This window comes from Aplysia californica, unplaced genomic scaffold (assembly GCF_000002075.1).
Source record: "Aplysia californica isolate F4 #8 unplaced genomic scaffold, AplCal3.0 scaffold00052, whole genome shotgun sequence".
NCBI lineage: Eukaryota > Metazoa > Mollusca > Gastropoda > Aplysiida > Aplysiidae > Aplysia > Aplysia californica.
This window is the reverse complement of record NW_004797322.1, coordinates 440,674-454,228: the sequence shown is the minus strand read 5'-3', so window position 1 is coordinate 454,228 and position 13,555 is coordinate 440,674. Positions and strand designations below refer to the sequence as shown.

General features: G+C 37.1%; 1 protein-coding gene across 1 annotated transcript in view; it reads left to right on the top strand.

Annotated features, from left to right (window-relative positions):
- Nucleotides 1-13,555, top strand: part of LOC101849279 — a gene marked incomplete in the record, with an annotated part of 263,881 nt that overhangs the window by 39,638 nt on the left and 210,688 nt on the right. Inside the window, 9 exon segments of the mRNA XM_013079452.2 lie at nucleotides 99-227; nucleotides 1,027-1,149; nucleotides 3,005-3,256; nucleotides 3,908-4,042; nucleotides 6,244-6,372; nucleotides 7,053-7,190; nucleotides 9,338-9,469; nucleotides 11,529-11,630; nucleotides 12,211-12,345. Coding sequence (XP_012934906.2) covers nucleotides 99-227; nucleotides 1,027-1,149; nucleotides 3,005-3,256; nucleotides 3,908-4,042; nucleotides 6,244-6,372; nucleotides 7,053-7,190; nucleotides 9,338-9,469; nucleotides 11,529-11,630; nucleotides 12,211-12,345 — 1,275 coding nt within the window.

The window sequence follows — 13,555 nt, the reverse complement described above, 5'->3', positions numbered from 1 at the left end:
AGGAGGGAGGGACTAGGGAAGGGAATAAAAGAGAACAATAGACATGCTTATATTATTTGGGAACATTGGCAAATAACCTTACATTGTGTATTGTGTAGATACCACCAACACAGTCTGCGACACGGCAGGCTGCAGCCAAGCATGTGTAGTGAGTGACAACAACACACCAGTTTGTACATGCTTTGCGGGATTCACACTGCAACCTGGCATTACTACAAACTGTGTTGGTAAGTGATGCAAAGTCAGCAGGAAGTCAAGGAGTGTGTGTGTGTGTGTGTGTGTGTGTGTGTGTGTGTGTGTGTGTGTGTAGGTGGGTGAGTGTGTGTGTGTGGGAGGGGGGGGGATGGATGTTTGACCCTATGGATTATTGTAATACAATCTAAAAGCTTTTAATGGAAAAAAATATCCATCAATTTTGAATAGAGTTTGAAATACATGTATTTGTTATTGAAGAAGGTGGTGCCGCCTGGTGTCAGAGGTATAAATTTGTGAAAAATTTTTAAGGGCTGCCAAAATTCGGTGACTTTCAAAGTTATTTAAAAACTGCAAATTTACATTTTTTTGTGCCTTTCTTCAACGTAGTTCAGTTGAATCCACACAGAAGGGTGTCCTTATATGGATATAAAAGATGTTGAGTGCCCCTCAAAAACTTTGATATAGATTGGCCAGTTGTGGGAAAAATGTCGGTTTCTTAGATTGTATTATTTTGATAAGCACTTGATTTCCCAACGATGCCACACATGTATTATATATACATGTTTAGTATATTATTCAGTTGTCTTTTTCTAAGCGATGGTCAGGGAAGTTTTAGTCTCTATGGCCTGGTGGGTATTTTTGTAATGCTGTGGTCTACTGGATAATTTTTCATTTTTCGAACTTTTATCATAAACTTTTTATTGCAGAAAAGGATTTTAAGGGATTTTACAATGCTTATATACAAACTGACAAAGACTGTGAGATTATACACAGAGACACTGTGTTTTATGCTATGAAAGAAACAGAAATAAAATTGAATGTTCCTACCAGATGTGGATGAGTGCCTGTCTGGGTCATCTATCTGTGATCAACTATGCACAAATACTAATGGAAGCTACAGCTGTGCATGTTTCCCTGGCTCTAGACTGAATCAAGACGGCACCACTTGTGATGGTGAGTGTTGTTGCTGTTGTCACCGTTAATCTGATTATGTGACGATTTCACTTCGTAGAAAAATTGTAGTGATTGTCTGAAGTAGTATAGTACTGGGTGATTTTTTAAAAAACCGTTACAATTTTTTTAAAATAAATTTTTCTCATCGCTGAAGGTTTGCATTTTAAATTTGAACACAGTATTTGGAAGTCTGCGCTCCTCTCCGAAACGGAAAGTCTGGGTTCAAGCCTTGGTTCGGACACAGATTCTTTTCGCCCCCTCCTGCCCACCCAGTAGTAATGGGTACCTGACTTCGAGTTGATGAAGTAAAGGCAGCGTGGAAAGAAAGCCATCCTACCACAATATTATGCTGGATCGATAACAACAACAACCACAATATTATGCCGAAAGCCCAGGACGTTGTCTCACTAACAAGGCAATCCCAATGTCCGGATCAGATGCGGGAACAACTTTATTTGAAAGTCAAAAGGAATTTGGCTGATATTCATTTTAGAAAAAGAAAATATATTAGCATGACTACCTAGTGATGTAGGCATCCAAGAAAACAGTTATTTTGATTGTCTAGCCTTGGGATCCTTGTCCCATCTGTTGACGTCAGCAGAAAGCACCCTCCCACAGACAGACTTTAAGAATAAAGTTGTTGTTGTTATTGGCGATCCAGTAGCATCTGAGCGTTAACTCTTCTCATGATGCCATTCTGTAATTGCTGCATGTCTGTTCTAATTGTTGTCTTGAGGAGTAGAGACAGTTAGATGTGTGGGATAGCTTGGGAAGAAAACATCCCTTTAAATCAGTTAGTTTTCTATAGAAGAACAGATGATGTTCCACTGTCTCTGAGGGGCAGTCACATAGTGGGCAGGCAGGTCAAATGCTAAACCTCCAGTCTGCTGGAGAAGCAGTGGAGCAAACAATTAAACAACACACTTCACTATATCGTGCCCAAATTGGACCTACGAAAACCTTCAGTTTCCTCCAAAAGAGATGGGAGTTGTACTGATTTAATTACATATTGGACATACCTCCCTGATACAAAATACTTCCTGCAGGATGATGAAAAACCATTTTTTGTTGGGTGCGCTCTAATAGAGTGTCAAGACTGTTGAGAGTCTCAAAGGAAATGTTCTTCACTAATTTGAAGAATTTGTTGTCCGTCGTTGATCCCAACAGAATGCTCTATTTTTATAAAGACCACTGGTTTTTACTCTAAAATATAAATAGTTTTATTTTAAGAATACGAATAAATGCTTTCACAACTGAATTTTCAATAACTTCAACCTTTCCAACTTCACAAAAGAAAACCAGGCTGTACTTTAAACTAACATGAAGAGAACCATCTGGAATGGCATGCTCATTTGACCTTATGCAGCTACGAGCTCTGTAAAACTCTTATCAAACAAACAAGCAGAGGAAGAAAAGTTGTGTTGAAGGAAGAGGTGGTGGTTGAAGTTTAGACTGGAATTATGTGCTCTATTATGTTGCTTTTTGTGTAGATATAACTCTGTATGTGTGTGTGTGTGTGTGTGTGTGTGTGTGTGTTTGTGTATGTGTGTGTGTGTGTGTGTGTGTGTGTGTGTGTGTGTGTGTGTGTGTGTGTGTGTGTGTGTGTGTGTGTGTAAAAATTCTAGCATACAGGCCAATTTATGTGTATGCTGTTGTTTAGTTGTTCATGAATAGTTTGTATATTTTGGAGTGGTTATATTTGTGTTCTTTTTCTTTAGGATGCTGTGCCTATGTGTATGTGTTTTTGTTCCTGTACACAATCAATATTTATGAACTTTTAGTATATGCATATTATCCAAGTGTGATATCTTAATAATTATATCAATCATCATGCCCTGTGACCATTCCCCCACAGCCTGTGAGAGTCCCAACTATGGTGAAGAATGTAGACTCACATGTGAATGCAATAGCAGAGGCTTGTCCTGCGATCCTGTCAGAGGTTGTGTCTGCCAGCCAGGCTACACAGGCACCAACTGTGTGGACGACGTCAACGAATGCTTGCAGGCAGATGTGTGCGGTGTAAGGCAGAGCTGTGTCAACACTGAAGGATCCTATCGGTGTGAATGTGAGGCAGGATATATGATGATGAACGATAGTACTTGTGAAGGTAATTCTGCATATTATTAGTTTATGTACAATTATTGTGGTGCAATACTCATTATTTCATAGAATTGTTCAAATATTAGGATAATTCTGCTAGCTAGTGTTATTCTTTGAATGTCTTTGTTTTTAAAATATTTTGTTACTTTGGAAAGAACTTGCTTTTTCTGACCTTACATTGTGAAGAAAGGGAGCAAAATATAAGCACAGGAGACAGTCAGCCGCTGTGGGCTGAATTAGTTAAAGGGTGTACTGCTTCGGCCCTGCCTATGAGGGTAAAAGGTAAACGCTATCTAATTATTCCAGCACAGAGATGGTGATATTCAATAAAGTAGACTTGATGGGTGCTCTGATGTGGTTTGTTTCTTTTATCACTATTTACTGTTATCCTATACTACCTTCCTTATTTTTTCGTATTTGTTAATCTTTTGTAACGCTTATCTTCTGCACTTATATGACCTTAAGTGTTGCAAGTGCGGTAAAACCTTTAAGAAACCAATAAAACCTGACTTGCTTAAAGGGGGAATCCAAATACTTGTGTTTTTTGTGCACAAATTACACTACAAAATAATAATTAATGAAGAGTACAAATTTGTAAACCAGTAGCGCCACAGCAGCTTATAAACTTCATGTAAGATTATCCTGTTTTTCACTCCAGATGAAAATGAATGTGCTGACATTCTAACCAACAACTGCAACAGTTCGTTGTATGAAGTGTGTCGCAACACAGTAGGAAACTACACTTGTGATTGTGAATCTGGCTACTCCAAGAATTCTATGGACATCTGTCAAGGTGAGCATCTATTGTGGAGAATCCTACACTATGTTTATATGCTGATGAAGTACTCTGAAGTGTGTAGCATGAGAGTCAATGAATTTATTGCAAGGTTCCAAGCACAACAGGAAGCTCTAAGTGTACACAGGGGATTTGTAATGATGAGCAATTCAAGAAGTAGAGTGTATTTTGGTTTAAAGTCAAAGCATTCTAGTTTTCTGGTTTAAGCTTTGGACTGACAAGGATAAGATCATAGATTCTGTACCTAGCAGTACCAAGCAGCAGGAGGAATCTTTAGGATAGTTACATTTGTCTTTTTATCCAGCTGCCCACAATCAGCAGAGAATGTATTATACTATATATGTCATGGCGCTCGTCAATTTTTCGGCATGTAGAGTTATTGGTATCATCTTAACGTGTATTCATTTGACTTGTTTTCCATTTTTTTAAATATGCCCATCTATATTGAAAAAGACTTGTGATATTAGCGATTGAAGAAGGAGAGGGTCGCCTGGTTCAGAGTAAAATTAGAGAGAAAATGGCTGCAAAAGTTTGGTAATTTCAATAGCTTGAGACTCCTTGCAAACTGTAAAGTTACATTTTTTGTGCCTTTAATCAACGATTTTCAGTAAAATTCACACAAAAATGTGTTTTTAAATAGACATAAAGGTGATGGGCCACAAGAAAAAAAAATTGATTAAATTTGCTAAACCGGCTGAAAAATGCTGTTACCATCAATTTTATTAATTGGACGAGTGCCTGATTTTTTCATGATGCTTTGCATATATCTTAATGACAGCTGCATATGCCGAACAGGAAACAATATGTGTCCGGACATTGTGAAAACCAGCCATTCATCAGTTTAAGAGCATGTGGAGTTATTGGTATCATCTAAAAACTTCTTTATTGGCCTTGCTTTCTGTGAAAAAAATATGCATCTATCTTGAAAAGAAGTCAAATATTTGCGATTGAAGGAGGTATGGGTCTCCTAGTTTCAGAGGTAAAATTAATAAGAAGATGGCCGCCAAATTTTGGTAATTTCCAAGGCTTGAGAGTCCTTTAAAACAGCAAATTTATATTTTGTGTGCCTTTAATGAACATTTTCTGTTTAAATCCCCACAAAAATGTGCTTTTAAATAGATGCAAAAGATGTTAAGCCAAAAAACAAAAAATTGATAAAAATTGCCAGACAAGTGTAAAAATGCAATTTTCTACGATTTCATTATTTTGATGAGCGCTTGATTCCATCATGATGCCTCACATATTCCGTTTTCCCCTTGAATAGTAAGATGGTAGTAAAGTGACTTACAGGCCTAGTTCAGTGACAGTGTATTGTCGAGGGGATGTGAGATTTTCATTAGAAGAAGCAATGTGAGTCTTTTATTAGAGAGAGCACATTAAAATTTTGTAAAAGAGAACCTTTGTTTAAAATGGAACAGAAGGCCTATTCAGTTTATTTGAGTTTGTGCACATGGTCAGAGAAAGGTAAACGTTTATAAAGACTAGAACGTGATTTGCATTATTGGTAGGCAAGGTAGGTTGAATGCCAGGCAGGCATTTAATGTCTCTTTAAGGTCCAAGTCAAAATGTATGGCTCTTTTCATCTGTGCAGCCGGTCAATTTAGCTTAAGATGGTCTCAAGGTTGTCTTTATGCAGTTTCTTTCATGGCTAATTCTTCCTATGTTTGAAGCGCAGATTCTGTTACAGTGGTTGCATGTCAGTGATGTGGATCGAAGCTCTGTATTTCCACTGTTTTCCTTTCAGCGTTGGCGCTTCTCAGCCTGGTTGTTTCTGAGGCTGCTTTCTAGCTTTTTAGTTCTTTCCTTTATTGTTTTCCTCCATGTTTTTCTGTCCTCAGCTATTTCTTCCCTGATGCTGACATCTACTTCAAACTTAGATAAGCTGTTTTTGCAGGTGTCTTTGTACCTCAATTGTACCTGGTCAAAATAGAGATGTGATAAAGAGAGGACCCAAAATCTATTTGGCATGACCTTTCACTGTTTTGTTTCAATTTTTTTAAAGAATGGCTTGCTTTGAGTATTCTAGTCTTGGCTTTTCTAACCAGTATGTTATGCCATAGTGAGGGGGTTTCCATACATTTTAAACAGCTTGCTGATGAAACTTGATCTTATGCTTTTCATACATCCTTTGTTGAAAAAATTATTTGTTAAAAGTTCTCTGTAAATGAGTTTAAAATTGTCACTGATTTGCTCTCCAGATATTGATGAGTGCAGCTTGAAAACAGACTCTTGTGATCAAATTTGTGTCAACATGGATGGTGGTTACAACTGTGACTGTCAATTTGGCTATGTCCTTGATGATGTAGACAGGTCAAAATGTGTGCAAAGTAAGTTTTTATTTTTCTGTCTGTCTGTTTGTCTTTTTGTGTGAATGATAATAAGTTTGAATACTAAGTGGTCACTTGTCTTTAGTGTGGTTTAGGTCAAATTAGACTTGGACTGCCACTGTGGGTAAGTCCACCACTCCAGCTGTTGAACCTAGCAGCCTACTTTTGGTTGTATTCTGTTTTAGGTTGTAAATTGCTTCAGTTTTACTTCTGAAGTCAGAGATTATGCTTTCAGTAGATCACATTTAGCACTCCCTCTCACAAACCCAATGCTTATATGAAACTATAACTCTTTCTGTTATTGTTTATTGCAATGGAATTCCACTCTTGCCTCCTGTGTTTGTCACCAAGTGGCTACAGACTGTTGCAATAAATTCACTGTTCTATTGGTATTTTGACTAAGTAACAGAGCTTATCATGTTTATGGCACTCAGTATTAGTGCTTGTTGTATATATTGTCACAGTGTAGTACAGGTGATAAGTGGGTTTGGATGTACCTTTAGACTTATGCTATTTAGAAAGGTTTTCAACTACTATATGGAAGTACGGGATACGGCACAAAGATCTCTCTTATTTTGAATGAATATTTTGTTTTTCTCTGGGGGGGGGGTTTCACTTCAGCTTGACCAAACAAACATTGAAGGTTTCTTCATTCTGCATTATTTTCTTGCTTCTGTCAGTTGAAGATGTCTGCAAAAACGAGCCTCAACTGTCCTGCTCTTTTGGATGCAGCGTGAACCGCACCACCAATGAGACTTTTTGCTATTGCCCTGATGGAGGCTACAGACTCTCTGCTGCAGATAATCAAACATGCCTAGGTGGGATATTTGTCTTGTGTAGAATGGTAGTGGATCTTCTGTAGATTTTCTTTGGAATTGATGGATTTTTTTTTTTTTAGACTGATGAAAGAATATTGTGAAGTGTCATTCATGCTCTGTTGTTGTTTGTTCTTATGTGTGCAGTGTTTTTGTCATTTTTGTTTTTTGAGCTGGAGTTTAGGATTCTTGAAAGCTATCTCTGAGAAAAAGACCCTTTGCAAATGAGGGTCATTGTTTGTGTTTGCATGTCCCTGGGTACCATCTTTTTAGCAGGGACATGACTTTCTCTCAGTCAGCTTAAATTGTGTTTGGAACTTTACATCGGGTTGACCTTGATCTTTCCTGTCTGTCTGGTATTTTTGCCCGTTGTTGTGTTGCTTTTGAGCATGTTCAGTAACCTCACTACAGTTGGTACGAAATGAATATTTATATCTGTCTGTTCAGGCTTTTTTTGGAAATGTATCGTTTACTGCAGGTCGATAAGTGAAATTCCGATGTCAGTGGGTGGCTATGGTCACTTAGCATTATTTCCGCCTTTTTTAGAAAGTTTGTTATGTGCAGATATTTAAAGTTACTTAGGTCTGTACCAATTGTTCTTGATGCCTTTCTGATCAAATTGTTTATTGTTATGATGTGCTGTCTTCTCAAATTGCTACCATAGCAAGAGATACCAAAGTGGGTGGTTGGCGGGTGCTCTGGTGTGGTTTGCTTCTTCTTTCCTATCAAACGTCTATTGTCTTTATCTCCCCTCCTTTTTTTTGTGTTTGTTACTTTCTTGTAACACCTCTAATCTTTGGCACTTATATGGCGTTATTGTGTTGCAAGTGCCGTAAAACTCTTACTAAAACTAAAAGAGATACCAAAATTTATCAAAGTTTCTATTGTGGTGGTGTAGAATATCTGAAGGATTAATGGAATAAGATTGAAAACCTAAGTTTCCTCAGAAAGTACAGCCTCTGATTTACCTTTTTAATGATATTGTTTACGTGATTTTGCCATATAAATTTGTTGTCGATTGTAAGACCAAGATATTTGTATGAATGTGTGATTTCAATTGTTTCTTGTTCAATTATGAGTGATGGGACTTTTGGTTTTGTTCTTCTAAATCCAAAAATCATTTCCTTTGTTTTTGAGAGGTTCACTTTTAGAAAAGTATTCCCTGTACTTGTAGATATCAACAAGGGCAAGGGAACAAACCTGTTCCCTTTATTTGTAGATATCACTGAATACAACAAACCTGTTCCCTTTATTTGTAGATATCACTGAATACAACAAACCTGTTCCATTTATTTATAGATATCACTGAATACAACAAACCTGTTCCCTTTATTTGTAGATATCACTGAATACAACAAACCTGTTCCCTTTATTTGTAGATATCACTGAATACAACAAACCTGTTCCCTTTATTTGTAGATATCACTGAATACAACAAACCTGTTCCCTTTATTTGTAGATATCACTGAATACAACAAACTTGTTCCCTTTATTTGTGAATATCGCCAAAGATCGTTCATAACAAGATAGTTCACTCCGCCAAAAAAGTGTCAGCGGAAGTCCACGCATTGGTTCTCTTTTGTTTCTCCAGAAGAAGAATAGGAATAGCACAGTTTTTTAGTTTCACGTTTATTGTTTTTCATACAAGTAGGGTAACTCTGATCACAAAGTCTTTTTTTCGAAGAGCATGCCACCGAATTTTGAGGACACTTTTTTAATTGGTTCAAAGAGAGGAGTGAGTGAACTATCTTGTAATGTACGGTCTGTGATACCATTGACTGCAACAAAGCAAACCTACGCCGTTCCCTTTATTTGTAGATACCAGTATCAACAAATGTAGAGAAACTGACCTGTTCCCTGTACTTGTAGATATAAACAAATGTGATGAAACAAATCATTCGCTTTATTTGTAGACACCAGTATCAACGAATGCACTGAAGCAAATTTATTCCATGTACTTGTACATGTAAATGAATGCAACTAAAGCAAATCTTTTCCCTCTATTTGTAGATACTGGTATCAACAAATGCAATGAAACAAACCTGTTCCTGTACTTGTAATATCAAAGAATGCAACGAAACATACCTGTCCCTTTACTTGTAGATATCAACAAATGCAATGTGAAACAAACCTGTTCCCTTTACTTGTAGATATCAATGAATGCAATGAAACAGACCTGAACAAGTGCAGTGAGCAAGACACGTGTGTCAACACTGAGGGGAGTTACACTTGTTCCTGTCGAATAGGCTTCAAGCTGGATAATGATAAACGGACATGCATTGGTAAGATTCTATTTTTAAGCTCAAAAGAAGAGGTAAGTTCTGTTTGTCTGTGTAATGTATCAGCAAAATATAATTGTCAAAAACTGCTTATCCCATTGCCCATTGGTGCCCAATCTTCCTTGTGGAATGTTCTCCTGCCCCATATATAAATACTGAGTGCGTCTCTACCTTAACACTATTAATGTTTATAATTACTGTTCATTTATATTATGCGTGTGACTGTGAGCCTGTTAGTGAGTGCTTGCATACTATTGTAATATTATGGTTATGTGCACAAATGTGTGCAGGAGAGAGGATGTGTCAGAGAAGAGTGTGTGTGTGTGTATAATAATAATAATAATGAAGATCATTTCTATAGCGCCCACTCCCATGTAAACACAGCTCTAGGCGCTTTACATAAATGCATGTACAAACAACATTCACGCACGCTACACACATGCACAATACACACACTCATACACACACACACTAACACACACATATATACACATACACACACAAACACACACATACACACTCATGAACACATAACACGCATACATGTGCACACACATGTATTCCAAACACACACACACACACACATACACGCGCGCACACACACACACACACACACACACACACACACACACACACACACACACACAGCTACTTGCTTATCACACGCACACGCTTACACATCGTCACGAAATGAGCATAAAATAATATACACAATGCAATTCACAAAATACATAAATGGATACATAGTCATTTACATAACATTGTACTGAACATGAATCTACTGACATAAAAAGGATGTCATTAAATGTGTCTTTAAAGATTTCTTAAATTTAGACTCGGATGTTGTATGTCTCAACGGTTGGGGGAGAGAGTTCCAAACTGACGGAGCAAGGTGGGCGAACGATCTTTCAGCTAATTTTTTACCCCCTTTTCTAGGAACTCTTAAAAGATACTGATCGCCTGATCTTAGTGATCTGGATGGAATATAAATCTGGATGAGATCACTAAGATATGAGGGAGCTTTGTTATTGATACATTTATGACATAATATAGCAATTTTATATGACATTCTAGCTGACACGGGAAGCCAATGCAACGTTCTTAACATGGGCGTAATGTGGTCCCTCTTGTTTTTCTTTAGTACAAGCCTAGCAGCATGATTTTGAAAACGTTGTGTATGGGTGTGCACATGTGTGTGCTTGTGCGTGTGCGTGCGCGTGCGCATGCGTTCGTGTGTGTGAAACACCAAACCAATATGGCAGGATCTGGACAATAAAGATGCATCTTATCCTATCTTATCTTATCTTAAAGATCTACCTTTGTCAACAATCAATGTCCAGACTCAAATTTTGTGAAGACTCTTTGGCGGTGGCAGTCCGTGCATGAAACAATTTCTTTACTTTTGACTTACAGAAGGAAACAATGTTTACTTTGTCGTTTCCTATGGGACATTGTCTGAAATTATATTCCTTAATCAATAATAAATATACGTTTTAATCCATAGTTCTTTAATTACTTCTCTTGATTTATAAACCCATCCTGTCTGTGCTTTTAGTAGAAAACAATGCTCACATAATGTGTTTTTTTGGGTGATGACTTGTCAGAGTACCAAATGTTGTTCCTTTGTTTTATTCATTCCCCAGGTATGAGCTACCAAGACATGTTTACCTGACTTTCATGTGTAGCCCATATGGGTCACACACAATGATATTGCTTTTGATTCCTATAAAACATTTGAAAAATGGCTGCAGTGATTATGCTTGCATTCCCCTGCCCCCGCCCACACTTTTGTTATTTCCTGGCAAAGACATCAATTACCGACATTTGACACCAACCTCTAACTATACTATTCCTTGGTTGTTTTTCTTTTTTCTTTTTTTCCCAAACAAATAAACAAAGGAAAGGTTTCCTTCAATTAATAAAAAGGGCCATGATTTTATGGTCTTTATTTTGAATAGTAGAAGGAAAGTTATTCAGTTTATAATTAATTGACAAGTGTGTTCATATTTTCAAGAGATTGTTGAGCTATAGTATGGCTTTCGTTGCACTCTTTTATCTACAGAGTGCCCAGATGGAACATGGGGAATGGGCTGTGCCAATCAGTGTGAGTGCTCGGGGAGATGTGACCGAGTTACTGGTTGTGTTTGTGACAGTGGCTTCACGGGTGAGCTAAAATACATCTTCATTCTTCACAGCTGCAGGACTCTGGGACTGCGTAATAAATCTGTTTTGACATGATAAAATAACTTTTAAGGAAAGTAGGTTTCTCACCGTAAGTCCCTTCTAATAGATGGATCATACAATCACATTCTATTTCTTTCCAACTTAACTCTAGACTGGAGTATACACCATTGCTGTATTTAGCTCATATTCTCATAATCTGCTATCCTTTCCCTTGTAACTAACTGAATGAATTTAGAGACATCTGAATAAATCCATTTTCAAAGGGTTTGACTGCCAGTGACTAGACTCAAAACCCAACCGTTAGTCTTTTATTTTCTTGAAAGAGTGACCCCATAATATGTAATCTAGCACTATAAGATTCTTGAGTACTCAAGTGTATAATTTTCTGGTAGATAGGAATATTTTATGCTGGCCTCTAACTCTAATATTGGTTAAGCACATTACCATTACTTATGAACTATTTTGCAGCTTGTTCTAGAAAACTCCAAATGCAGTTTTGTCTATAGCATCATTGGGACAGACATCTTCAAGGACAGTTTGGCTTCATCTTTTTCTTCCAGGTAGCGCCTGTGAAACTGACATCAACGAGTGTGAGTTAGGTCCTTGTCCTGACTTTGAGATCTGTGAGAACACCAGAGGTTCCTTCACTTGTGCGTGTCCTACAGGCTATAAAAGAGATGGACAAGGATGCACTGGTGAGTTGTTTTATGTTGACTGAGCATGCAAGTTTCAATTGTACTGCTTTACTATATTTATATTGATGTGCTCATCTACTCATACTGTGAGTTTATCTGTGTAAAGGTGAAATGGTTGAGTAAAAATATCTTTTCAATCAAACCTGCCTTAATGGAAACTTTTCCAAGATGGAAACCTATCATTACGTAATCCCCCCCCCACTTGATAAAGTACTCTCTAATAACCTCTTTACAATGGAATCCTGCCAACGCCAACTCTCACTCGGGCCTGCCCATTTTCAATTGGGATGCAATGCAAAGGAATTCACTGACATTTATATTCTTAAAATGATTTCACAATCAGGATCTCTTCTATTAAAACAAAAAAAAACAAAAAGGAAGAATTCTCCTATATTTTTTCTCTTTAAAATAAGGAACCCACTTACATCTTTTATACTAAAGAAAGATAAATGAATTTTTTAAAGTTCAATAATTCCCAGTCAAACTTCCTTCTGTACTAGACTCTAAATTTTTCAATAAATTACCTTTTTATTCCTCTGTGCATTGCATTTATTTCAATTAAAATTCAATTGTGATTGAACGTTTTCCTTCCTAAGAAAAGTTTTGTAAAATGTTGCTCCATATTTAACAATTGTTTCATTTTTATGTACTTGACTGAAATCTTTGATACAACAGGATGAAATCATTCTTAATAAAGTTTTTAAGTTTCAGTGGCATCTGTTCACACAATACAAACTGTTGATATAGATTTGTTTGTCAACAAATTTTGTCTTTTACCGTTGTCCTGATGAATCTACATATATTTGTTTTTAAGCTTTATGAGATATATATATATATATATATGAGAGAGAGAGAGAAAGAGAGAGATACAGAGAGATACAGAGAGATACAGAGAGAGAGAGAGAGAGAGAGAGAGAGAAAGAGAGAGAGGGGGGGAGAGATGCGTTTGTTCCTGGTCTGGTTACTACTGGTCTTTTTTTGCGAATGGTGACTTGGAAACGGATTTTTCTATGTTACTGCCAGTCTGATGGTGCCGGTTTTGATTTCTGCGAACATAGAAAGGCATGCTTTTCTCAGTCACATCATATGATTACCGACGCACATTAGGTTTCACCACAGAGTCACGGGTGGAAAGATGAATAAAATATTGACAAAGTTGATGATGATGATGATGATGATGATGATGATGATGATGATGATGATGATGATG